This window comes from Asparagus officinalis, unplaced genomic scaffold, assembly GCF_001876935.1.
Source record: "Asparagus officinalis unplaced genomic scaffold, Aspof.V1 AsparagusV1_Un657, whole genome shotgun sequence".
In the NCBI taxonomy this organism is placed as follows: domain Eukaryota; kingdom Viridiplantae; phylum Streptophyta; class Magnoliopsida; order Asparagales; family Asparagaceae; genus Asparagus; species Asparagus officinalis.
Genome location: NW_017972918.1, coordinates 58336 through 85514, shown reverse-complemented (window position 1 = coordinate 85514; position 27179 = coordinate 58336). Strand labels below are relative to the sequence as shown.

At 37.8% G+C, this 27179-nt stretch overlaps 1 protein-coding gene across 1 annotated transcript; it reads right to left on the bottom strand.

The window, feature by feature from the left end:
* Nucleotides 1-1726: 1726 nt before the first annotated feature.
* On the bottom strand, nt 1727-10103 carry LOC109828041. The gene is made up of 6 exons (XM_020395077.1): nt 9823-10103; nt 8595-9370; nt 8350-8500; nt 7612-7759; nt 7277-7522; nt 1727-2252 (listed from the first exon to the last, which is right to left on the bottom strand). Exons 1-6 carry the CDS (start codon nt 10101-10103, stop codon nt 1989-1991), a joined length of 1866 nt encoding a protein of 621 aa, XP_020250666.1. The 3' UTR covers nt 1727-1988.
* Between the last annotated feature and the right edge of the window lie 17076 nt (nt 10104-27179).

Here is a 27179-nt window from a genome sequence, read left to right as displayed (position 1 = left end):
ATCGTAGCTCCAGCATTAGTCCACTCTGCTGTTGTTTGGGCTCTTTTTGAGACGACGAACTGCGATGCGTCTTCGTCTTCGCTGTGGTCGGTATGGAGGCAAACTTTGGAGGTTGAATCGCCGGTCATTTTTTATCTCTGTGGTTTGGAGTCGGTGCGCTTGGGAGTCGATTGATTTAGGGCTAGGGTTTTGAAATGGGTTGATGGAGACGGTTCGCTTGGACAGAAGAGAGATGAAATGGTACGAACAAGGAGGTCATTATAGGTTAACGAGAGGCGGCCAAATTGAAGGGTATTTTGGGCAGTTCGTGTGAGTTTTAACTGGCGTTTCACGTGGGGGCATGTTTTGGGGGCTAGGAGAAAATCACGTTGCTTTTTGGGGGCAAAGCGCCTGTTGAAAAAGTTTTAGGGGGTGGGCACGTTCTGTATACTTTTGGGGGCTAGAGGCATTTTGCCTAATAATAAATTATAGTTACCGTCAGCCATTTATAGAGGTTTTACATGACATGATGTTTACAATCTTTTTTAGCTGTTATTAAGTTAATTTATAACTTCAAATGCAATTAGTGGTTATCTTAAATGTAACAAGTTAACATCCTAATATGAAACTTAATAATCTTATACAGTAATTATAGTTATATACAAGTAGCACTTGTTTGTAATCATAGTTGGATGCTGTTGATGAGAATATATTAAATGGCTCTTAGTCCATGATATTAAATGTGCACTTCTTCAAATATTGGATTATTTAACATACATTTGCTGCACACTAAGGGGCTGTTTGTTTCGTTTCCCCCACTTTCCATCCCCCACTTTCCCCCATTTTTTTGTGTTTTCTTCACTTTCCCCACTTTTCACCCTTACAAATTTCCCACATCAACCAATAATATTGTGACAACTCATCTCATCTCATCTCATTTTTTATTTTTAAAAATAAACTAAACACAAGAAATGAGTCACATCAATCAACTCATCCAACTCAACTCACCCCATTTTCCTTCATTTTCTATCATCTTTAAAAATTACTCATATCATCCAATAATATGGTGACAACTCATCACATCTCCTCTAAATCTTCTTTCCTTCGCTTTACTCCAAAAAAACAATGAATTTGATGGAAAATAGTATGCGTCACATCATCCAATAATATAATGACAACTCATCTCATCTCATTTATTTTCTTAGTTTTAAGAATGAACCAAACACAAGAAAACACTTTCCCTTATTTTTTTAGCCAACCAAACACAAGAAAAGAACCTCCAAATAAAATATCTTTAAAAATCACTCACATCATCCAATAATATGGTGACAACTCATCTCCTTTTTACTTCTAAGAAGTGAACCAAACACAAGAAAACATCAAATCATGAAAAATATGTTTACTTTTCTTTACTTTCCTTCATTTTCCCTGTTTTTTAAGCGAAACAAACAGGCCCTAAGTGCAATTGACCATCTTTATTAGATACTTTCTCCGTTGTGGAGATTGTAATAACAGGTGCAATTGACCATCTTCATTAGATACTTTCTCCGTTGTGGAGATTGTAATAACAGGTATATGGAACTTCAGACGTTGACATGTACCCACGCTCATGACAATATTCTCCACCTCCCACGCTTTCCTGTGCTTCTGATGAATACAAAGCCTCCATGGATGGCCTCAGACGTTGCCTAACCTGCAACTACCGATCAATATATTCCATATAACACATACCAGTTTCCCGTTATCATCAAAAATGTAAAATTGCAATATTCTCCGCTATACTCCTGTCAACAAGAAACAATTGACAGAATGTCATAATTACAAGTTATAAAAAGTAAAAAATAAAAAAAAAAATCAGCCTTCCCGTTATCAATAGAGAAGACTGAAAACAGTATTATTATTTCCGCTATACAATACACATCCATGCCATTTTTTAAAAATTTATTGTGAGCCTAAGTTACATTAATCAAGAAAAATGCAAACTTATTTTCACGCATGAGAACACATTCTCAGAGGCGGGAACTGGTCTGGTTCAATTGCAAAGTTCCATCAAAATCATGCGATTTGGCTTCATCGCCTTTTCTGAGTGAAGTGGGTTTCTTTTGAGAGCACAAGTAGGAAAGTGACTGCAGCCATGAAACAAGAACTGGTTTCCTTGTAACATCATCAGATTCAGCAACCTGAGCATGCATCTCGTCTAGCAAAACATTCTGCCCCTCTTTAGGCAGTTGAACTACGAACTCAGCCAACTGCTTCAACAAGTATGGCAATACCTATATCAAAGACGAGCTTGTGAAAACTAAGTGATGGTATCAATTTCACATATTGGGAGGCTAGAATAATGTGAGATCAGACAGGAACCTTCTTCTATATGGATAATAAACTAACTTAGAGAGGAAATAATATAAGCAGAGGAAACAATTATTGAAATACGAGAGAAGACAGAAATATGAACTACATCTGCATGGTCACTGAAATCAAAAACCACCTCCCTCTGTAAATGATCCTAGTTAATATTTCTCCTACATTATAGTTAAGAAGTCTATTTACTTAAGAAAGTTATACAGCGAGAAATCCGTCTGGAAGGTTTCGAGTAATTCAGCTTCAACAACTAGTCAAATTGTAACCACTCACTCCGATTTCAATGGATAGGATGTGACCGCGTAGGATTTTCATTATTCACAAAAGAGGTTTTCATATTAGTGGTTTTCAAGACAACAATGGTTTTCTAGATAATAATCAAATCCTATGTGGCAACATCCTAGACCTTTAAATTGGAATAAAAGGCTACGATTTGACTAATTAGACCCTCTCCAATTATCACCTAATTGGAGAGGATCCGTATCCAACATTTTTAGAGAGTCCCCAGGCTGAATTACAACATAAACTCAACACCTCTACTCCCAAACAAGAAGAAAGAAACCTAAGGGCCCCACCCCCCACCCCAAAACACACACACGTGACACCTAGTGGCACATGTTGTACAAAATGTAGGACGGATGTTTTTGAGGGTGGGATGTGGGGGTTGAAAGTGTTGAATATACACATTTGGAAACTGTTAACTACACTTTTAAAAAAGAACTAAAAACTCCATAGAAGTTCTTGATGTGAGAATTTATCAAACCTACAACATAATATTGAAGAAAGAGCATTATTATACAATATAAATTTAAAAAATATTTGTACTTTTTACAAACTTTGACAAGAACTTAGTTCAGTAGAATAGGAAAAACCAAACAATAATTATTTGTGTGTATTATTCTTCATTTTTAGTTTACCACAATAGCACTTTGTCTGAACTTATATTGCAGTTAGCGTAATTAGGAAGTTAAACACACAATTCTATATGGTAGTTGAAGATTATTATTGAAAATTGAAGTTCCTCTATGTATTTATTACTATTTATTATACAATAATGTCAAAAAGGTTACAGCTTTTCTGCGTGCACGATACATTCATTTTACCAGTAGATCCCAAAGCAACTTAATTAATTATTTAGGTCTCCTAAAGGGCCAAAGTCTTCTATGTTGAGGCAAAAACAATAAATGAAACAAGTGTTTGCATATGCTTAGATTTGCCAAAAGAATACATGTACCAGAAATACCAAGGATTTTAAAATCCCCATCCACATTGCTGATAACTGCTAAAGTTGGAGGCATCAAAATATCTAATGTAGGGCAATTGTTGGTCATGAAACTTGTAGCTTCTTTACCGATTTCATAGCTTAGCAAGGTATTCGAGCTGTGTTAGCAAAAGCACTTCTATTATGAAGCCATACTCATTTTGAAAATCAGACGACATTTCTTCCAATACTTCTCAGGTATGTGTAAGGCAGTTGATAAACATGTTGTAGATTATACAGTAGATGTTTTAATTTATGAGACATATCCTTCTACATAGTTATAAAAAAAATATTATGATAGGTTAACATTTTAATATATGCATAGTTATTACATATTATATTATTAGAAAATGTTGGGTGTTTGAGTGCATGAAAATGTTTACATATGCATGGAAACATGATGCGGTCTTGGCCTACGTAAAGCAATTTGATCATGATAAATCCAAACATAGAGAATGATTTCCTATTTTGAATATTTCAAGTTTGCGACTCCTAATGAATAAAGTTTTGACCAAGGCTTAATCAAAGACTAATTAGGATTTAAATTGATGTGATTCAATCAATTAATTAGAATATTTTCCTTTACATTAGTTTCCTTTAGGGAATTACATAATTTTCCTTTTCCTTTTAAGAGAGCATATCTGTAATAAAGGAGTCATGCAACCATTGTAACAATGAATAGAAAAATTAGAGTTAAGAATTAAATCATTGAATATAGTTTCAGCTAACTCTCGTATTCTGTCCTTTTTCCAGATTCATCTCAAATAGCAAGATTTTGGTAGTCTTAATCAAGACTGCATCAAGTGGTATCAAAGTGAAGATCCTAAGATCCCAATTTGCAGCACCTCATGAGAGGAGCAGTGTCATGATGGGAGGGATGGATGGATAGGGAGCCTCTGTTGATAGCACTTCCTTCTATGAGTGAAATCTATTAGGGACTGGGATGGTTGATCTGCATAGACAGATAGAGGAGCTAAAAAAGAAATGGCTTGGTCTTTGGGGTGACAAGTAACCAAGTTAGATCGAAGTAATAATTCAGAGGCTGAGGTAGACACCCTGTTCGGTCACCATTCTCATAATCATGATCAGCGTTAGGAATGATATCAAAGTAGGATTTTCATATTTTCATGTAGCTTCTTAGCTAAATAAGTTCATGGATTGGTTGCACACCATTGAGTGTATCTTTGACTACAACAACATGCAAGACAAAAAGAATGTTGCATGGGTCATCATCAAACTGAAGGGGCATGCATCGGCATAGTGGGATTAGTAGTGCTGAGTCCAGGAGAGACGGGGCAAGCCAATTATCACTGACCAGGAGATGATGAAGGAGAAACTAAAAATAGTGTTTCTTCTTTTCAATTATATCTCGACCATATATCAATGGCCACATCAATCATAAGAGAGCTAGCATTCTATCGAAGCCTACACCGAGATCAGAGGGATTTCATCTACTAGCTGCGTTGAACGATCTAGCAGAGACCAAAGAACTATTGATGACCAAGTGCATAGGTAGCATTTAGCCTCGATCCAAGATGAGTTGTTGCATCCGCTGTTTAATCTATCCGCAGAATGCCAACACACTCTACTGGCAGAAAAATAGTCTAAGGGGGATCTTATGCGTAAAGGAAAGTTATCAGCATTGATCCATGATCCCAGTTTCAGGCACCCAAAATACGACTACTATTACAATAGCCAATCAAGGAGAATGCAATGCCAGCTAGAGCACTGGAGGTGGATCCACAACCACGGTTTCAATCGTAGGAAGGTCTCTTGTTTTGCATTGGAGTGTCCCAATTCAACAAATTGCTGGAACACAAGGTTAATAGTTGATCTAGAATGTGATATGAATGTCTCGTTAAGTTGATATCCTGTCCAATATCTGCTATTTGATATGAGAAAACTCATCCAATACAAACTTCATATTTAATAAAGGCGTTTCTAGATACTAATCCCTTAGATCATAGCTATTTTTATATTAGTCCCTCAAATCTTCATATTTTGATATTAGCTCCTCATATATCCTGAATATGTTGTCCTTTGTTAATATCACCGTTAAAAAATGTGAACTCTGGTTAGGTTGAGGAAACTCATCCAATACAAACTTCATATTTAATAAATAATAAAGGGGTTTCTAGATACTAATCCCTTAGATCATAGCTATTTTTATATTAATTCCTCAAATCTTCATATTTTGATATTAGTTCCTCATATCCTGAATATGTTGTCATATCGCCGTTAAAAATATGTGAACTCTGATTAGGTTCAGACTAACCTTATGTCGCTAATTAGTAATTACCCAAATATCCCCCACCAATTTAATTAGGTCACTTAACCATCATTTAATTAGACCATCCAATTAAAGAATAATGGGTTTTCTTAAATTTTGCGATTGAATTTGGTTCCACTACGAAGATTTTTCTTTTATTGCTATCATTAGAAGTTTAGAACGAATTTGAGATCAAGTAATCTGCTACTTTCTTTTAAAATACTTTGAACAATGCTTAATTTTAGTTTGGACATGTGGGTATATACTGGTTGTGCTCCTGTTGCTATATTAAGTTCAGAATTGTAACTTTATTCTGGAATTTTGAGAAGGAATAAGTGATTATGAGCTCCGGAACAGGAAATTTATAAAATGGGTTGGGGTAATAAGGGAGCATAAATGAAATTCGAGAAGAAAAGAAAGTATATAAAGAGGAAGTGAGCATAACTCTTCATTAATGGCCCATGTTAAAGAAAACAGAATATTCACTTGCATTAATAACTTCAACTAACCATAGGAACAAATATCAACATATTAATGGTATTTGAGGGACTTAAAAAAAATATGACGATTTGAGGGACCAGTATCAAAATAGCTATGATTTAAGGGACTAATATCTAAAACCCCCTTTTTTAAAACCCTGGTCACATCCAACAAGGATATAAGGAATGGAATAAGATGTTTTACCAAAATCTCGAGTCAGGAGAAATAAATAACTTGCTTTTTCTCAAGATAAATAATTTAGACATATAGGTTATTTACGCTTGCCTACATGAAAGAAGTTCACACTGTAAAAGAACGAATAAAGAATGAATTCATCTCCAGCATGTTAGATAGATTTTCGGTCATTCCTTCAGGGCTGTTCTGTTTTCCAAGCACTAAATTTTGAGCCACTAATCCAAAAACCAATTTCATTTCTTGACAGAAAAAGGTCCATCATTATCAAGCCTGAAGCTAATTAGGTAGCATAACCAATTATAAATTGTCACCTTGACAAATCAACTTTGCTCGGTACCAAATTCTGGCCAAGGACTATAATTATCTTGAGGAAAGTAATCACAACTTTTTTCTCATCAACGCTCTTTAGGGTATGTATGTAGCAGGACAGTCTATCATGGAAATGTCCCATGTGGTTTAAGTGTTGGGTTAAAAGTTTTTATTCAAATTTCTTCCTGTGAGGGGTGAATTTTGGACAAGACCACCAAACTTCAAAAGCCGTTGTATAGTTTTCTCCTAAAAACTCAATCATATCAAGTGACATGAGCCTGCCAGGAAAAGGGAAAAAATATTTTCTGTTTAACTGAATAAACCTTCGATTCAATTAATACTTTGCATGAGAACTGACAAAAAGGTCAGAACTGTATATAGAAAGAAACAAATAGCTAACAGGCACGTATAATCAAACTTACCTGTATATCCACAAGAGCGATGAGTCGCAGAAGCAAATCCAAAACTTTCTTACAAGGCTCTGTATTCCCTTCCCATCTCTTCCACAGGTTTGAATCTTGATTCAATGCTTTCGAACAAAGATCAGTTGCTTTCTCAACAAGGCTATGAATACAGAAAAATATGGCTGGACTTCCAGCAGGAAGATGTCGAACTAAAGCTGCAACTCCAGAAGCAAGACCTTCAAAAGGGGTAATCCCAGGATATGCCTACATTATGAAGCAAACAAATGTGAACTTCCTCAGTAGTCAGATTCAGATGCTAAATTAAATCAGGAAGGGTTTCTTCCTTAAGATACCTCTAAAGATCTTTGTACATAATAGAAAACAAGCTTCTCCTTCAGAGCCAATCTATCATCCTGTTCACAATCCTTCCCAGAGGACACAAAGGCTACAAATACAGAATGTGATGACCGAGCAACTTTCTCATTTGGATGATGCATGTATCTTTACAAATTATACTTAAGGAATGAATTTGATACCAAAAGTATATTTCACAACTCCATTTGGTTGGCTTGTAACTTGTGCAGTGACTGACCTATGTTTACAAACATAAGACACAATGATGTGCACACAACAGACCTACACACAACGAAATTCTACATGACATTTCTGTCCAACACCTATCCAACATGACACGGCGTCATGATAGAACTGTCATACTATAAAGGTAACTCTCTGTTAAAATAATTCTTGTATGATGACTCCTTGGTTGCATGATCTTAAACCACATGACCAGAAGAAGTAGGCTAGAAAATTGCCAAGCAACTTCTCATTCTAGCCTTCATGAGAAACTAAAGGACCAAATTTCATAGGCAAGGCCCTCTCTTTCTCGTAGTTGTGCTGCTTACACAACTTTACTGACATCCCCATTTAAGTGAGGAGACAAGAATTGAATGACGACGATGACAGTCCCTTTTGTCATGTTTGTACAAAGAAAATATGAAAGCATAACGAGCTCTTACGCCGCTTTAGGAGGATTAAATGATAAATAAAAGAACACACGATAAAAATAGATGATCAATAATTAAGGATACAGGAACATGGTTGGTGCAACTAGCTTTCCAAACACAGAAGCAGGAACTAAGCTAATGCAAGTTGGTATAACCCGCATCCAGAATAAAACTCGAGCAGTTTGCACCTCATCTTCCCACCATACATATCTCATTCCCTCCAAAGCAAGCGAACCTTTGCAGTTATTAGCAGAACAAGCAGCAAGTGAATGTGCATTAACATAGAACAATACAAACTCAAATATTATCAAACATGTTATAAAAGATACCTCTCTGATTAGTCAGCTCAGCATAAGGAGGCAACGATTCCACAAATAAACTACAAAAAGCTGCATTTTCCTGAATAGTCAAAACAGCACGTCGAACGGCCTCAGTATACTCTGGCAACCTAACACGCCTCAGATACTCTATGCATGAAAATGCAACTAAAATCTTGACAGCAACCTCAGGCCTAAACTGTTCCGACAACTTTGAATTCAACTTTTGCTTGGAGACCTCAGCAGCAAAGACGACAACCATAAGAAACGCAGCTTCTGCGATCTTATCAAGATTTCCAATAAGTTCGTCACCTTTCCCCCTTAGTAAGATCACTGCTTTACGAAGATCTAAGTAGATCCCCTTTGAGTAATCCCAAATACAATTCTCCGCTATCAACTTGTGCTCGTCATCAGCCATCGCATACTGATTGCAGAAAGCACCAGTGACCGCACCCGCTTCGTTAAAGAGAACACTTTCCAAATGCTCTTTTGCCGCCTCAAAATCCCCATTCGGGGTCTCAAGAGCCATCGGAATCAAAGCCCTCAACGGAAACACTTCGTCCACCAATGCCGAGCAAAGGCACAAAAGCAAAGAACAATCGAACCCAATCGACCCACAACGAACCAGACCCAGCGAAATACAACGAAGCAAAACCCTCTTCTCCATCCCGTCGCCCTCTCCGCGGCCACCAGAAACCACAGAATTCGCAACCGAGACAATCCTCCCTTCAACTTTCCTCCTCAATTCCCCGCCAACCCTAATCCCACCCCACTCAATCTCCAAACCCCTGATCACACCAGCAGAGCCATCAAACACACAACCCTCGGGACGCACTCCCTACTCAACCTCCCTACAAACGATCCTCGACCCTGTCGAAGGACCCTTCGATACAACCCACTCGAGGAGATGGAGAACCATTGAGCCGTGGGGGCGGTGAGGGTGGCCCGCTCGCGGATCGAACAAAGGACGATCAGGACTCGGCGGAAGAACGGCGCGTCGCGGAGTGGGGGAGGAGAGAGGCGTCAAGCGATGGAGGCTGAGGGTTCGGGGTCGGGGGCTGGGGGCGGCCCGGCGAGGAGGGAGAGAAGTCGGTCGAGGGCGGACGGGGTGGAGGGAGGGAGAGGGCGGAGGAGAGGAGGAGCGAGGAAGGGGAGCAGAGGGGGCGAGTAGGGGAGGAGGCGGGGAAGGGGAGGCGGAGGAGCGGAGGGGAGGGCTAGGGTTTTTGCGCAGGTAGCATACAGGAGCACGGGGAGACGAGGGGAGGGACTGCGGGGGGAGGGAGGGGAGAGGAGTGGAGGAGCGAGAGGAGGAGCTGGCAGTGGGGGTGGGAGAGGTGGAGGGCGAGCGGAGGGGAGGGAGGAGAGGGTGAGGAGGGAGGAGAGGAGGAGGAGGGGGAGGAGAGGATGGCGGGAGCGGAGGGTGGACCAGGCTTTCGAGGATGGAGCTGGCGCTGATGGATGGTTTTGGAGGGGGGTGCGAGGAGGCGGCGGCGGCGGCGGCGGCGGCTTTGACGCAGCCATTCTTCTAAGAAGGCTGGGGTTGGGTCTTGGGCTGCCGCCGCTTGCTGCATTAGAGCAGGGGGAGGAAGAGGTACTGGCGCGCGCTTGGGGATGTCGGTGGGAGCACAGCTTCAGCTTCTTGAGAGCACCGGCAGTTCGGATGTGAGCTCAATTGGTGTGTTTGTCAGACCCGGGGCATCCTGATCCGGTTCTAAATTAAACTAGTTTCCTTCTGGTCCTCAAGCAGCCGGGCCAAGACAGAGACAGTTTTAGCAGCCGATGCTAGCCATGTTTTACTCAAAACAATTCTTCTCAAAATGAGACTAGTATCGAGCATGGCAACCATTTTAAAGAACTAGCCGAACTATTTTCCTTAGTACTTGCTTCAGTAACGACTTACGCTCTTCCTCTATTAAGAGAAGGGGAAAAGAGATTTTTTTTTAAGAAGAAGACCATTTTTGACAAATAATTAGCAAAATCTACCCCTTTTGCTAAATAATGACAAAATCAACCTCTTTTTAGTCAGCGTCACAAGTCGCTGTTGAAAAAGAGGTCGGATTTTGCACAAAAAATTCTCTTTTCTAGCCCGCGTCATCGAGACTTACGCTCTTCCTGTATACATTATAATTATCTACTGTGCATAAAAAATTTCTCTTTTTAGCCACGTCATCAAGACTTACGCTCTTCTTGTACATATACAATATCTCCCGTGTGTAAAAATTTTAAATAAACCTCATGTACATATCCAGACGTTATAATATCCATAAACATATAATTTCTATAAAATCATGTACATAACTTAATACATATCTAAACAATCCAAAACATCGCAACAAAATGCAATAGATAAACATATCGCGACAATGCGTATTATCTCCATACACCAAAACATCGCAACAAAACCAAGTATATCAAGTGTATTGGTTTACAAGTAAGCCATATTGATACTTAAATAGAGACAATATAGCAAAATCCATAAATCGAATACATACAATCTAGAAGTCCACCCCTGCCCCTTTGTCTCCCTCTTCTTACCCCCTCAGATCATCGTCTTCCTCCATGGACTTGACTTGCATGAGCTCTCTGTCCGGCTAGGTGTGTGGATGTGACAGTCCAGTTTCATTGTCGTTCTTACAAGATCCTTCTCGTCTTCATCGATTTGGTCGGCGTGTGTATAAGAGATCTCCTCCACCATCACCTCTCGACCATCATGACTCCCTAATGAGTTCAATTCAGAGTTCGTACGAACCCTTCGCACTATTCGCTGATATAGAGATGCATGTACTTCTAGATCTGTTCATGCGACAGAAAATGCTAGACCCTGATTTGCAATGGCCTCAATATCATCAACAACATCTATCTGCAATTAAGTTAAGAAGATACATATATAAGCAATTTATAGTAATACGAAATAAGTTGACTTGATAATAAATGACTTAAAAGTTCTTATGACTTACAAGTTCTTTCTCATCTAGACCCCTAGGCACATATCTCTGTTGTAGGGCACGCTGTTAGTGTTCATGGAGTGGAGCTGTGGTCTGATTTATTATCCCTCTTTTATTAATCCTCCAATACCACTTGACGTAATCTAATTCCTGGATAGAAGGATCAATATGTTCCACGATACTTAAATGTCAATCAACACATTAGTATATGTGCTAATGAGTATATGTACAAATGATGTGTTTTGCCCAATCTATTTGATGCCCTCCTTTTTGGACCTTTCTCTTTAGTCTTTTAACTTCTTCTAGAAAATGTTGTGTCAAACCAAACTATCTAAGCATTGGATCCGACACATCTATCTCCACAATCTCAAAGCATATGAGAGGAACTCTTGCTCTCCATATAACTTGTTCCTCCATGCAAACTGGTGGTAGATAAGTAGGGAGATCACTATATGTCTCCCACTCAAACTAGAAAATATTACACATATTAGTATCTCGTCTTGGAGACCAAGGATTATTGGTACGTCTTGGAAGGTAATGCTCGACTCTCTGAGATGCAGATGGAAGTGTTAATCTTCGACCTCTATCTACCCATGAAAGTGCTAAGTAATGCTCAATCTAATTTCATCCATTGGAGCCTCGAGCATGTGAGAAAACTAGATTGTGCTACCATGTTAATCATACGCTCATTCTCAAGTGACCAACAGTATGCTCAAGGCCATGATAAACTATGGCTAGCTCCGATCCTCTCTTCACATTAGAGTATAAAATAAATAATAATGAAGAAATTAACTTTCACATATTCAACAAATTGGTTACCTCTGAAAATGATTCAGTCTCATAACGGCGGCATGACTAATCATAGAGGACCTCATCACTATCCAGCCCGGGAAACATAATGTGTATAACTACACATACAATTAATCACATATTAGTACGTGTTGAAGTAATAAGATTGTACTAAAAAGCATGAACTAAACATACAAAACTTATTATCAATTAATTGCTATCTACTTGTTCTTGATGGACAACGAGACCTATTATGACCTAGTTGATTACATTTACTACACTTAATCTGCGATGCCACTCCTTCTTGCCCTTGATCCATGGTACCTCTAATGCACACAGATCAGAGTCTCCCCGCATATCTTTTGTATTGAGGTGATAATAAACGTAGTCCATCATAAGTTGGCCAATAGTGACTATTATCGGGAGGATGAAAACTCTCCTTATATGCCTTTTAGTAATGGCTCGTTGAACACCAAGCAGAGCAATACAACCATAGGGCATTCTAGCACCATCATCTTGATTGGAATTAACCACTTGAACACGTTTATATGGCAATTTTTTAATGTGGTATGTTGCAAGTGCAACTGCACTCCTCGTCAAAGAGCTGAACGGTGTAAGTACCTTCGCAATTTTTAATCCGCACTCATTATCATTAAACGGAGTAATTCTACATGATCTTATAACCACAATCCTTTTCTACAAAATGCTCTCATCTTTTGGAGTGTAATTCGCCATCCACTTTGCATCATCACCATGTTCTTTGTTAAAGTATGCATTCAATTGGTGAAATAACTTTGCAACTAAGGCTTGAATTGGCATAGCCCAGGCACCTTTAAGTATGCCATTAAAACTCTCGAAGCAATTATTTGTCATCATACAATATCGCACCCCACCATCTTTACTTAACGTCCATCGATCTATGTATTGCAGTTTTAAGTTTTGTTCAATCCAATCGCGTGTCTTTACTGATAGTGACGTAATTTTTTCTCCTACATTGCTCAAACACCAGTGTGTCTGCTACATACGTGTCTTGCTACAATAGATTTTTTAAATTAACCTCTCCGTGTTTTTTCTTAAACTTATCTTTTATACACCTCAAGCAATACCAGTGATGATGTGATTCTCCGAAACCCTCGACCGGAAATAAAAGTAATCATTCTAGGACTTTGGACAGTAGGAATGAATCTGTAAATACATTGAAAAAACCATTTCCAACTCGATGTGTCCTCTACCTCAACAACTACAAAGACCAAAGGAAATAACCCACCATTTGCATCTACACCCGTTACAACCAGAAGCACTCCTTTGTACTTGCCATATAAATGTGCACCATCAATGTTCAAAAGCAAATGACAAAATCTGAACCCCTTGATAGTGGGACCAAATGCCTAAAATACTCACGTCATCCTCTCCACTATCGCTGCAATCTCTTTAGACAATATTTTGTATTTGGTACCCAGTTTTTCCTCTTAATTGCTTCAAGATATTACAGAAGTAACTCAAAAGATTTCTCCTAATCTCTAAAGATTTTAATAGACACTTTTCTCCATGCATCATATGTATTATACTTGGATATGGTTATTTTCCTCATATCATATACCCTTATAATTATTTGACTTGGAGTTATATCAAGTTCTCTACTTTCTTCGGGCATATTTAGATTTAAGATATAAGAGGAAATTGTTGTCTTATGACCGACATTGATAGTCAAATTGCAACATGAATTGCCCATTTGAAGACCACAATAACTAGAATTCATAAATTGCCCATTTGATTTTTTTTCCATAACACTTGCATTTGACTTTCAAGGACACTTCATATTTCGTTCATCTTGAGCACTTGCATACTCTTCTTGACCATTCTCATTGTTGAAGTAGCATTTTACATGGTAGTTTGTGGTATTAGTTTTTACTGTCTTGAATTTAACCTCATTCTTGATGGACTATTCAGGTATAGCAAAAACCCATACATCTTTGTTCTCAAATAGATCTCCTTTTTGAAATTACAGTCCTTAGGTCATTAAATTTTGAATCAAGATCAACAAATTCAGCTTGCGATTGGTTTATCCTATCCTCATTTTGAAACTCCACGGGCAATGGTTCTTTAGACTCCACATAGTTGTTAGTTACACAAAATTTATCCATCCAATGGGTGTCCTCATCAAAGCATCCAATAGCACACAACACTTGGAGATGACATAAATTCACTCAAGTTATTTTCTAAGTCAAGTATGTAGGAAAGCTCTCACGAAGCTTTTGAAACTTGGGCAACATTGGAGATCTGCTTTTCAGAGAGTTGTTTTATATCAATCAATTCTTGATCATTGGTGCTCTCTATAGCAATTGTTCTATTCTCATTTATCGTACAATTGCAAAACACCTTAGTTGCATACTTTTCATGACAAACTCCAGTAACTCTATGTATTTCCTTTATCATTCCATCGGAAATTGCATGATTTAGATAACATGAACATTTTTCTAGATCCTCCATCGTATATGTACATACTATGAAATCTAAAACTTAGTCTTCCATTGAAAAAGCAAATAACGGGTATCCTATTTGCCATCGAAACTAAAACGTTAACATTCCATCATATGCAAATTATTTGCTACACTTCATATGTTAAATTTTCTATTGGACTTTAAAAATATATAACTCCGTCAGTGCTGTGTTTATTGCCAACGCTATCTGTCCCAAGCCAGAACAAATGAGGAGGGTTGTGGTAGGTAGTCGACAGCCAGCGTGAAACATAGTCGAATCCACATGAAAAATATATCCTATAATATACTCATTGGTGTTAGGTTTCATATTTATGAGCCTACTATCTTATCTAGTTTTGATGATTAACAAAAAATTCCTAACATTGTTTGTCGAGTGTTTGCATTTGATTGTTAGGTATCCTACACAAAGATTCTATGTTGGCGGTTGGATGTAACTGCTCATTGACGATGATATTCAAAGGAGGTTGGCGGAATTGGATTGAAGCCAGCATTCAAGTCAAAGATTCTCTATTGCGCTTCATCCTACTAAGTAGAGTTTATTGAAGATCTATAGCTTGGTATAGTGTTGTGTTAGTCTAGGTGTGTTTACTTTATGCGTTATGCTTATAAGCTCAAATATTACATACATATACGTTTTCAATTTATCGTATTCAAGTTTAGCCATATAAATATGAAACTAATAGATATACTTATATACATATACATTTGTTTCATATTTATCATCTTTGTTTTGGAAAATAATGTGTTTATGGATTAAAGACTTGATTACACGATTTTATATCATTTCTCAAGTCTATAAATCTATTGGAAAGTGTTTCAAAACTTGTTTCATCAAAATCAAGTATTTGACGATTTTGTATTTTTGAACAGTTTGCAAAATACTTGAGTTTTCATAAATGGGAAATGTAATTTAAAAAATTTCTTTTCTAACATGTTCATTTTCATGTAAATAAACATTTCCCCAAATTTTATTAATTTTAGAGTTGTTTTGTTATTTTTAATTGATTTTACAAATTAGATTTACTGGAAATTTAAATGTTTGAAATGTAAGCCATCAGTCGACCGGCTGCCTCAAATCAGTCGACCGGTTGCCTTCAATCGGTCGACTGACCGAGCACCACCAGTCAACCAATCAGTGTGTTTTCAACCTTCGATAACCAGTCATCAGTCGACCGGTGCTCCCATACCAGTCGACCGAAGACAAGCCATCAGTCGATCGATGGAAGATCATCAGTCGACCGACGATACTGTTTTCCAGAGCTTAGCCAACGACTAGTTCATCAGTCGATCAATCCATTTTGACCAGTCGACTGATCATCGAAAATCTGCATAACGGCTAGTTTTGACTGGTTGTTTTGAGAGGCTATAAATAGCCCTCAACACTTGGGTTTTTAAGAAGAGTTTTGACAAGGTTTTAAAGAGTGTTTACACTAGTTTAAATACAAGTTTTGGTGTGTTTGTTTATGTGAAGAAATTTTCACAAAGAGGAGAATCGAAATTTCATTTTTGAGGAGTTCAACTCAAAATCATCATTTACAACTCTTTGCTTTTATCGGAGAAGTTTTCTAAACTCATTTGTCTAGCTTGTTCTCATTTTGATTCTTCTATATACATTTTTGCTAGATTAATTTGAGTTTAGTTTCATTATTACTTATTGTTTTTCACACACAACCTCTTGAGCTTAAGTATATCACATATAGTATATTTGGGTTGTGGGTGTGATTCATTGAGTGTGAGCTTTCAATTTCGTTCTCATCTTTGTATTGAGGAATAAACCATTTATTTGTACTTAATTTGTCAAAACACGTTGTAATACACGTTGACACTTAGAGGCGTGGTTGGTAGTAACGGGTTCATTTACAAGAGGAGTAGCTTGGTTGTAAAAGCCTAGGAAGTAGTAGTAATTCCAAGCACTTGAGGAAGGTGACACGGGTAGACCAACACTTAGAGGAGTGTCTTGTGGGATTGACAATGTGTGAGTTGTAAATATTTTCGATGAATGTTGAAAACCAGATTTTGTAGTATTTGTGTTGTGATCGTGGAGAATCTCCTCGAGGTAAGGAGTGGAGATGTAGGTCGAGGGTTGACCGAACTCCATGATCATATCATTGTGTTTGCATTTGTTTTAGCGTACTCTCTTATTGTCTCATTGTTTATATCGTCTATTATCATATTGTTTATCATTGTATATCCTTACACATAACTTGTTGTATATCATATTTGCTAGGATATTAGTTAATAAGTTTTAATTTTACATTGATATCAGATTAGAGTAGCAATTACCCTATTCACCCCCTCTAGGGTACTTTCAGTTGGGGCGTCCCCACAACGACGTGTTGCATCGATGCCACCCCCGATGCAATTTACACTAGTTTAAATCCAAGTTTTAGTGTGTTTGTTTATGTGAAGAAATTCTCACAAAGAGGAGAATCGAAATTTCATTTTTGAGGAGTTCAACCTTAAAATCATCATTTATAACTCTTTGTTTTTATCGGAGAAGTTTTCTAAACTCATTTGTCTAGCTTGTTCTCATTTTGATTCTTATATATATATTTTTGCTAGATTAATTTGAGTTTAGTTTCATTATTACTCATTATTTTTCACACACAACCTCTTGAGCTTAAGTATATCACATATAGTATATTTGGGTTGTGGGTGTGATTCATTGTGTGACGCCCCTGGTTTCAACAAGGCTACAGTCCGAGGTGAAACCAAGAATGTCAAACCTGCTATGCACTATACCGTGTAATAACATGTTTCACCATCACAATAAATATCTATCTAGTGGAATCAATAATAGGTGTAGGTACAAAACAGGCAAAAGAGAATGTACAGAAGAAATATTAAACAACAGATACTCTGAAGGAAATAGCCACCACTGACATGAATAAATCAATCTCTAAAAAAGGAACAACCTCTGAGTTAAATACATATGTCTCGACATAGACAATCAAATGAAATGACATTTAAGGCACCTCGCCTTTACAAAGCTAGAAATAACATCTCAATGTTCATAACCAAAATCATCGTGGAGTCCTAACAATAAACTGCTAATAAAATATCTATGAATAGTAACTAGAGCAAGTCCATCAAGCTACGGCTCTCCGTGTACCTGGCTCGTTACCTGAAAGTGGGGAAACAACGAGCGTCAAAGCGCTATAGCGAGTAACATCTCAACCAACCCCAGGGGAAGGGCTAGAGGGATATGAAAATAGTTGTTAATACATATAGATAATCAATCATAAACTCTGAAATAAAATAGGAGTTTGATATTTAGGAATTTACAACATGTGCGTGGGTAACTCGACAATCTCATAAGCTCATATTGTAAATAGCTAAATGCCCAATCCAATAACTACGTGGAGTAATAACTCCATCTCCAACCATAACATCAATAATCCGTCATATGTCAAAAATATGTCAACCTGTATTACTTAAAGTCCAACACGAGGACTTTCATAGTTTATAGTCCGGCATAAGGACTTTAGTAGCTTATAGTCCAACACGAGGACTGTAATAGTTTATAGTCCAACACGAGGACTCTCATAACTCATAGTCCCTCACAAGGACTTCAATAGTTTATAGTCCAACACGAGGACTCTGATGATTATAGTCCAACACGAGGACTCTCATATAAATAATTTCTGAAACAACATCTAAACTGTTCACCCTCATGTCCCGGTGAATAAAACTAAGACTCATGTCTGTACTCAACTCATGTACACAATTCTCAGTGTATAGCAAACCCAAATAACCTAGATATTATGCCAGCCACACAAACCTAAACACAACAGGACAAAACAGCAAAAATTCCCAGCGGTCGACCGCCACGGTCGATCGTGACTGGAGTTGAAGCTTATTGCTTCTGTGCACGGCACGCGGTCGACCGCCACGGTCGACCGCGTAAAAGTAGAAACCCTAGTTTGGTTTCTGTTCTACGTGGGTTCGATCCTAAACTTCCGTGCGATAATTATAGGCATTATTAAACCTTCATAAATAATTTAGCATAACCAGAACATGTGATTTACAGACTAATCACTATAGATAAAACAAATCAAAACTTAAACATGTATATTTCATGTCGAAACCTTCGAAAACAAAATTTTTTCTTACAAAACTCTTATTAGAAGTATTTCCAGAGCTAGATCTACATTAAGAAATTCATATGTGATCTTTATTAACTGAAAACTTGTTCTCTTTGCAATATACAATAATAAGATCTATGTTTATACAGAAACTAGCATGTTAGGCTCACAAATCATAAGAAAACAATTATTAAAAACATTTAAAAACTGGGTGAGAGATTAGGCGAGATGAAACTCACCTGAAAGGTGTTGATGAACTTCCAAAAAATGTGTGAGAAAGATCTCTCGATGCTAAACGCCGCAAATCTCACCTTCTCATCGCTTTTCGCCTCATGAAACTTCCCCGAGAACATAAGTTTAGGGCTAGGGTTTGAGAGAGGAGGAGAGGGGCTCCTAAAGTTTGGAACTCAAAATAAAAGGGGTGATTTTCGTATATAAACATGCATATATATGACAGCAAACCCGAATAACTACAGCCCAAAATCCGAAATCCGAAACTGGAAAACACAATCTGACTAGAAATATACTCTTCGGTATTTTGGCTATAACTTTCGTATCTGACATCGGAATAAGGTGATTAAAGATTTGTTAGAAAGATGCTGAAGAGACCTACAACTTTAATCTTTTACACTTTTCCATATTCTGATTACATCAGTGTATAAAATATAGAAACTCTCAACTGGTTATTATTTCCAGATTTTCACTCTTGGCTTTTGTGCATGATTTGCACATATGCACTCATATATTCATAAATATATGTTAAATTGATCTCAAATCAATTCTTATCATATTCAAACATTAAAATATATTATTTTTTACCATATAACATATTTATCATTATTTATCATAAAATATTCAAATTTTTGGGGTTTTACATTCTTTCCCCCTTAAAAGAATTTCATCCTCGAAATTCCGCAACGTATCTTAGGAATTAATAATATAAGAAAAACACTAAGAGGGGATAATCCAGACAAGGAAACCCTCCCGTACACATCTTATATCATTAATCCCTAGATATGAATCACTAGCAATATCTATGCTTAATAATCTAAAATGCGGATACTCCCACTTAACCCCTAACTAAACAAAACTAGTACGTCGGGTGAAAAACCCAAACAAGAAACCCCTATATATATACCATGTGTTCTGAATGAGTAGGAGCTAAGTGTTTAATACATCCATTCTAGCGTTAAATATAAATATGACCATATAGGAAATTAAAAATCATAAACATCAATAAGTTATAACCAACTCAATTCATCCACTCAAACAGGTGCGGGTAGTCGATACATATCCTCCTCGCGTTCCCAAGAAGCCTCCTCAACCCTTTTTCTTCTCTATTGAACTTTAACTTAAGGTATTACTTTCTTTCTAAGTCTCTCGTCCTTCCTAGCAAGAATACAACCCGTGATCTCTACGGTAGTTAAAACTATCGGAAACTCAAATCCTGGTGCATCAATCACCCTTTACTATTCCTCATCTCGCAATTACTTCTTAATCATCAAAACATGGAAATCATCTTGTATACTCGACATCGATGCTATAAGATCTAGCCGATACAAAAATAGCTCCAAAATGCTCAACTCTCACGAACGAATCAATATACCTCGGGGTAAACTTACCCCATCTACCAAATCGCTGAACTCCCTAACATGGAAATCTATAACACATGCCCGCAACATGTCCTTCAACATTTGTTTTATTCTCTCCGCCTGCCCGTGTCTGTGGGTAAAATATAATGCTACAAGATAATTTGCTGCCGAATAAAATTTTAGAAATTCCTCCAAAAGTGCAAAGTAAAAACTGAGCCTCGGTCTGACACAATCGTCTCTGGTGTTCTGCCTTCACTTGCTGACAGGTGAAACACTTAGCCACATAATCTGCAATCTCTCTACGCATGCTATTCCACCAAAAATGTCTCCTCATGTCCTTGTACATCTTAGTGGTTCCTGGATGTACTGTATGTCTGGTACGATGTGCTTCATCAAGCAACTCCATCTTCAGCTCTATACTAGCTGGCATAACTAATCAACCCTTCATCCGAAGTCCTCTGTCTGCTCCAATGGTCCAATCATCTATGGGCTCTTTGGAAATCTCCTCCTTCCGGATTTGGATCCAAGAGTCCTCTAACTGAGCTCTGACTACTCTGTCTCTCCAAAATGGCTGTACTGATATAGCTCCCAGGTGTACGCTGGTCCCGCCAATCTCTGGCCTAAAATTAAACTGGCTGAGAGTGAGAAGATCCCGATACAATGAACACCTCAAAGCCACAATCTGATGTCAACACTTCCTACTCAAAGCATCTGCTATGACGTTCGCCTTCCCCGGATGATACTGAATCGTGAATTCGTAGTCCTTGATGAACTCAATTCATCGCCACTGCCTCTGATTTAATTTCTTCTAGGAGAAAAGGTACTTCAAACTCTGATGGTCTGTGAAAAGCTCAAACTGAACTCCATATAAGTAGTGTCTCCATGTCTTCAGCGCGAATACTACCACTGCTAACTCCAAATCATAAGTGGGGTAGTTCTGCTCATGCACCCTCAACTACCGTGAGATATATGCTACTACCCTCTGAGTATTCATCAAAACACCTCCTAAACCTGCTAACGATGCATCCGTATACACAACAAATGTCCTGTCACTGCTCGGAATAGTAAGAACTGGCACCATAGTCAACTTAGCCTTCAAGGTATCAAAAGCCTTCTAACACTCCATGCTCCAAGTAAACTGTACATCCTTCTTCGTAAGGCGTGTAAGTGGCATCGCAATCTTCGAGAAGTCCTAAATGAACTTCCTATAATATCCGACCAACCCTAAAAACCTACGAATCTTGGAAACCATCTTTGGCGGTTCCCAATCAAGCACTGCTGAAACATTAGCTGGGTCCACTGCTATGCCCTCTCTACTGACAACCTGGCCAAGAAACCTGACCTCAGAAATCCAAAACTCACACTTGCTGAACTTAGCATATAGCTGATATTCACGCAAGGTCTACAAAGCCAAACGTAGATGCTGCTCGTGCTCCGACTCCGATCTCGAATAGATAAGAATATCATCGATAAACAAAATCATGAACTGGTCCAAATATGGGCGGAAGACCCGGTTCATCAAATCCATAAATACCGTGGTTACATTGATCAACCCAAATGGCATGACCAAAAACTCAAAGGACCCATTTTGAGTCAGAAAGGCGGTCTTGGGAATATCCATCTCTCAAAATTACAAAACAACTAAAGTGAAGATAAATCTTCGAGAAATGTTGCGCTCCCCGTAGCTGATCGAACAAATCATAAATCCTATCTAATCTGGAAAATGAACTTGTTCAACTCACAGAAATCTATACAAAATCATAAGATACCGTCCTTCTTCACGAAGAGGATAGGTGCTCCCCACAGAGAATGACTCCGGCAAATAAAACTCTAACATAATAACTCATTTGTCTAAATCTGTAGCTCCCTCATCTCAACAGGTACCATACGATAGGGTGCTCGGGATATCGGTACTGTGCTCTGCTGCAACTCGATGCAGGACTCAACCTCTCTCACCGGAGGTAACCTAGGTATGTCCTGAAAGACATCCTGATAAATTGAGACAATCTCTAGTCTCGCACAAATCAGCACTCTGATCCCTCAGCATCATCTCCTCGACGTATGCCAGGAATGACTTCGCATTCTGGTTACTCTATGAGGTTGCTAGTATCTACACAAACCCAACGAATGTTCACAAGCTGACTGTTTTAGTAAAACAGTTGATATTAACATGGTATGATGATAGCCAATATATACCAAAAACGACGTCGAAATCCAACGTCCGTAACACGATCAGATCTATGAGAAAACTCGGACTCATCTAGTCCGATGACACATCTCCTACAAATACTCTCTAATAGGGATATCTCTCCTATAGGAGTAGAGACTGATAACGGAACACCTAAAGAACGTGCTACAAGCTGAAGCCTATCCATGAAGGCATGAAAGATAAAAGAAAGTGAAATTCCTGAATAAAACGAGGTCTGAGTTTGAAAGAAGATCACGAAGAAAGTTCCGCTCGTACCATGATCACGTGGTACAACTATATAGATTTTGCCGGTGATGAAAAATGTGTGGGACCATCTGTCCCTCAGAAATCTCTTAGATAACGAGTAATACTTCATTCTCCGTTGTTGGCTGTAATAGTGGCTCTGAGACTGTTGACCCTTACCTCTGTCATGCTAGTCTTCTGCCGATGCATTGCGATAATCCTTCGATCTATGCCCGATCTTGTTACAAATATAATCTGTATTCAAATTCCTGTGCTGTTGTAGTGCTCTTGAATCATTTTGTGCTCTCTTCTTATACTATTCTTGTCGTTTTGGTAAAAATCCTTACCCTGCTGTTAGGGTTCTCTAGATCCCTCAATAGATCTCTTGCCCTTGTCATCGTCACCGTGTTGATTTTGATTTCTTCATTAATTACAGGCATATATCTCTGCTTCAATTGAACTAATTCTAACTGCTTGTTGATGGAGTAAACAAAATTCTACCAAATAATTGATATTCGTTGCTCCTGGGAAAATATGAAGTCTTTACTATTCTTTGTCGCCATTCCCGCGATGATGTCCTTTATGATGAAAACATTTAACCTCTGGTTTGGTACTGGGTCAACGTTCAAGAAATTTTCACATACTCCTTCCTTTATAGGTTGCAAACAAAATTGGTATGCCTTGAAACTTTGGTGCTCTTATTGTCTGATATCTTTCTTATTCTTTCAGATCTAAACATCCTGCTCTGCGACTCTATAAATAGCTGATTGTGGTGGTGGTGCCTTCATAAGTATTGCTTCTTTACTTTCACGATGGGTACAACCGGTGATGGAACTTCTGAAAGTGATACTGCTAATGGAAACGGATACACTTCTTGTTCCTCAAGTGTTGTAAGATCTTGTTCTAACGGTGTCATGAAGTTGATCAAATACTATGGAGCCTGCTGCGACTCGGCTCTGCATGCCTAGTTTTCCAGGTATAAGTTTTACCTCGACCACATCTTCGTTCCGATATTTATAATATCAAAAGGAGGGCTTGATTATCATAGTAAATAAGATAGCAAAAATACATATATATATATATATATATATATATATAACGTATCACAATGCGAATTCATAACACATAGTATTCATGCAAATACCTCCAATCAACATAAAATAGTTGTCATAAAAAAATTCTCAAAATTTTAGATATACGCATATATCATCCTCACTCATACTAGGAAATTCTCATCGGACTCTATACATGAATCCTAGGAAACTCTAACCTAGCTCCACGATTCGACACAGGATGATCCTAAGGATACTGGAACTAGAGCTCTGATACCAACTGTGATGCCCCTGGTTTCAACAATGTTGCAGTTTGAGGTGAAACCAAGAATATCAAACCTGCCATGTACTACACCATGCAATAACATGTTTCACCATCATAATAAATATCTATCTAGTGAAATCAATAACAGGTGTAGGTACAAAACAGGCAAAAGAGAATGTACAGAAGAAATATTAAACAACAGATACTCTGAAGGAAATAGCCACCACTGACATGAATAAATCAATCTCTAAAAAAGGAACAACCTCTGAGTTAAATACATATGTCTCGACATAGACAATCAAATGAAATGACATTTAAGGCACCTCGCCTTTACAAAGCTAGAAATAACATCTCAATGTTCATAACCAAAATCATCATGGAGTCCTAACAATAAACTGCTAATAAAATATCTATGAATAGTAACTAGAGCAAGTCTATTAAGCTACGGCTCTCTGTGCACCTGGCTTGTTACCTGCAAGTGGGGAAACAACGAGCGTCAAAGCACTATAGCGAGTAACATCTCAACCAACCCCAGGGAAAGGGCTAGAGGGATATGAAAATAGCTGTTAATACATATAGATAATCAATCGTAAACTCTGAAATAAAATAGGAGTTTGATATTTAGAAATTTACAACATGTGCATGGGTAACTCAATAATCCCATAAGCTCATATTGTAAATAGCTAAATACCCAATCCAACAACTACGTGGAGTAATAACTCTATCTCCAACCATACCATCAATAATCTGTCATATGTCAAAAATATGTCAACCTGTATTACTTAAAGTCCAACACGAGGACTTTCATAGTTTATAGTCCGACACAAGGACTTTAGTAGCTTATAGTCCAACACGAGGACTTTTTTAATAGTTTATAGTCCAATACGAGGACTCTGATGATTATAGTGCAATACGAGGACTCTCATAACTCATAGTCCCTCACAAGGACTTTAATGGTTTATAGTCCAACACGAGGACTCTGATGATTATAGTCTAACACGAGGACTCTCATATAAATAATGTCTGAAACAACATCTAAACTGTTCACCCTCATGTCCCGGTGAATAAAAATAAGACTCATGGCTGTACTCAACTCATGTACACAATTCTCAGTGTATAGCAAACCCAAATAACCCAGATATTATGCCAGTCACAAAAACCTAAACACAACAGGACAAAACAACAAAAATTCTCAGCGGTCGACCACCACGGTCGACCGCTACTGGAGCAGAAGCTTACTGCTTCGGTGCACGGCACGCGGTCGACTGCGTAAAACCAGAAACCCTAGTTTGGTTTTTGTTCTACGTGGGTTCAATCCTAAACTTCCGTGAGATAATTATAGGCATTATTAATTCTTCATAAATAATTTAGCATAACCAGAACATGTGATTTACAGACTAATCACTATAGATAAAACAAATCAAAACTTAAACATGTATATTTCGTGTCGAAACCTTCGAAAACAAAAAAATTTCTTACAAAACTCTTGTTAGAAGTATTTCCAGATCTAGATCTACATTAAGAAATTCGTGTGTGATCTTTATTAAATGAAAACTTGTTCTCTTTGCAATATACAATAATAAGATCTATGTTTATACATAAACTAGCATGTTAGGCTCACAAATCATAAGAAAACAATTATTAAAAACATTTAAAAACTAGGTGAGGGATTGGGCGAGATGAAACTCGCCTGAGGGGTATTGATGAACTCCCAAAAAAACATGTAAGAAAGATCCCTCGATGCCAAACGCCGCAAATCTCGCATTCTCCTCGCTTTTCGCCCCATGAAACTTCCCCGAGAACACAAGTTTAGGGCTAGGGTTTGAGAGAGGAGGAGAGGGGCTACTAGGGTTTGGAACTCAGAAGAAAAAGGGTGATTTTTGTGTATAAACATGCATATATATGACAGCAAACCCGAATAACTACAGCCCAAAACTCGAAACCCGAAACTGGAAAATACAGTCTGACTAGAAATATACTCTTCGGTATTTTGGATGTAACTTTTGTATCTGACATAGGAATGAGGTGATTAAATATTTGTTAGAAAGCAGCTGAAGAGACCCACAACTTTGGTCTTTTACACTTTTCTAGATTCTGACTATATCAGTGTGTTAAATATAAAAACTCTTAAGTGGCCATTATTTCCAGATTTTCACTCTTGGCTTTAGTGCATGATTTGCACATATGCACTCATATATTCATAAATATATGTTAAATTGATCTCAAATCAATTTTTATCATATTCAAATATCGAAATATATTATTTTTACCATATAACATATTTATCATTATTTATTATAAAATATTCAAATTTTTGGGGTTTTACACATTGAGTGTGAGCTTTCAATTTCGTTCTCATCTTTGTATTGGAGAATAAACCATTTTTTTGTACTTAATTTGTCAAAACACATTGTAATACACGTTGACACTTAGAGGAGTGGTTGGTAGTGACGGAGTCAATTCCAAGAGGAGTGGCTTAGTTGTAAAAGCCTAGGAAGAGGTAGTAATTCCAAACACTTGAGGAAGGTGACACGGGTAGACCAACACTTATAGGAGTGTCTTGTGGGATTGATAACGTGTGAGATGTAAATATTTTTTATGAACGTTGAAAACCAGATTTTGTAGTATTTGTGTTGTGATAGTGGAGAATCTCCTCGAGGTGAGGAGTGGAGACGTAGGTCAAGGGTTGACCGAACTCTGTGATCATATCATTGTGTTTGCGTTTGTTTTGCCGTACTCTCTTATTGTCTCATTGTTTTTATCGTCTATTATCATATTGTTTATCATTGTATATCCTTACACATAACTTGTTGTATATCATATTTGCTAGAATATTAGTTAATAGTTTTAATTTGACATTGATATCGGATTAGATTAGCAATTACCCTATTCACTCCCTCTATGGTGCTTTTAGTTGGGGCATCCCCATAGCGACGC

What these genes read in the sequence shown, in the direction of transcription:
- LOC109828041 (XM_020395077.1), bottom strand. Translation starts at nt 10,103, where the DNA reads ATGGCTGCGTCAAAGCCGCCGCCGCCGCCGCCGCCGCCTCCTCGCACC. An exon ending in GTTGCACCAACCATGTTCCT is followed by an intron (nt 7,760 to 8,349) that starts GTATCCTTAATT and finishes TAATTTGTAAAG; the next exon opens with ATACATGCATCATCCAAATG. An exon ending in TCGCTCTTGTGGATATACAG is followed by an intron (nt 2,253 to 7,276) that starts GTAAGTTTGATT and finishes TCTTTGATATAG; the next exon opens with GTATTGCCATACTTGTTGAA.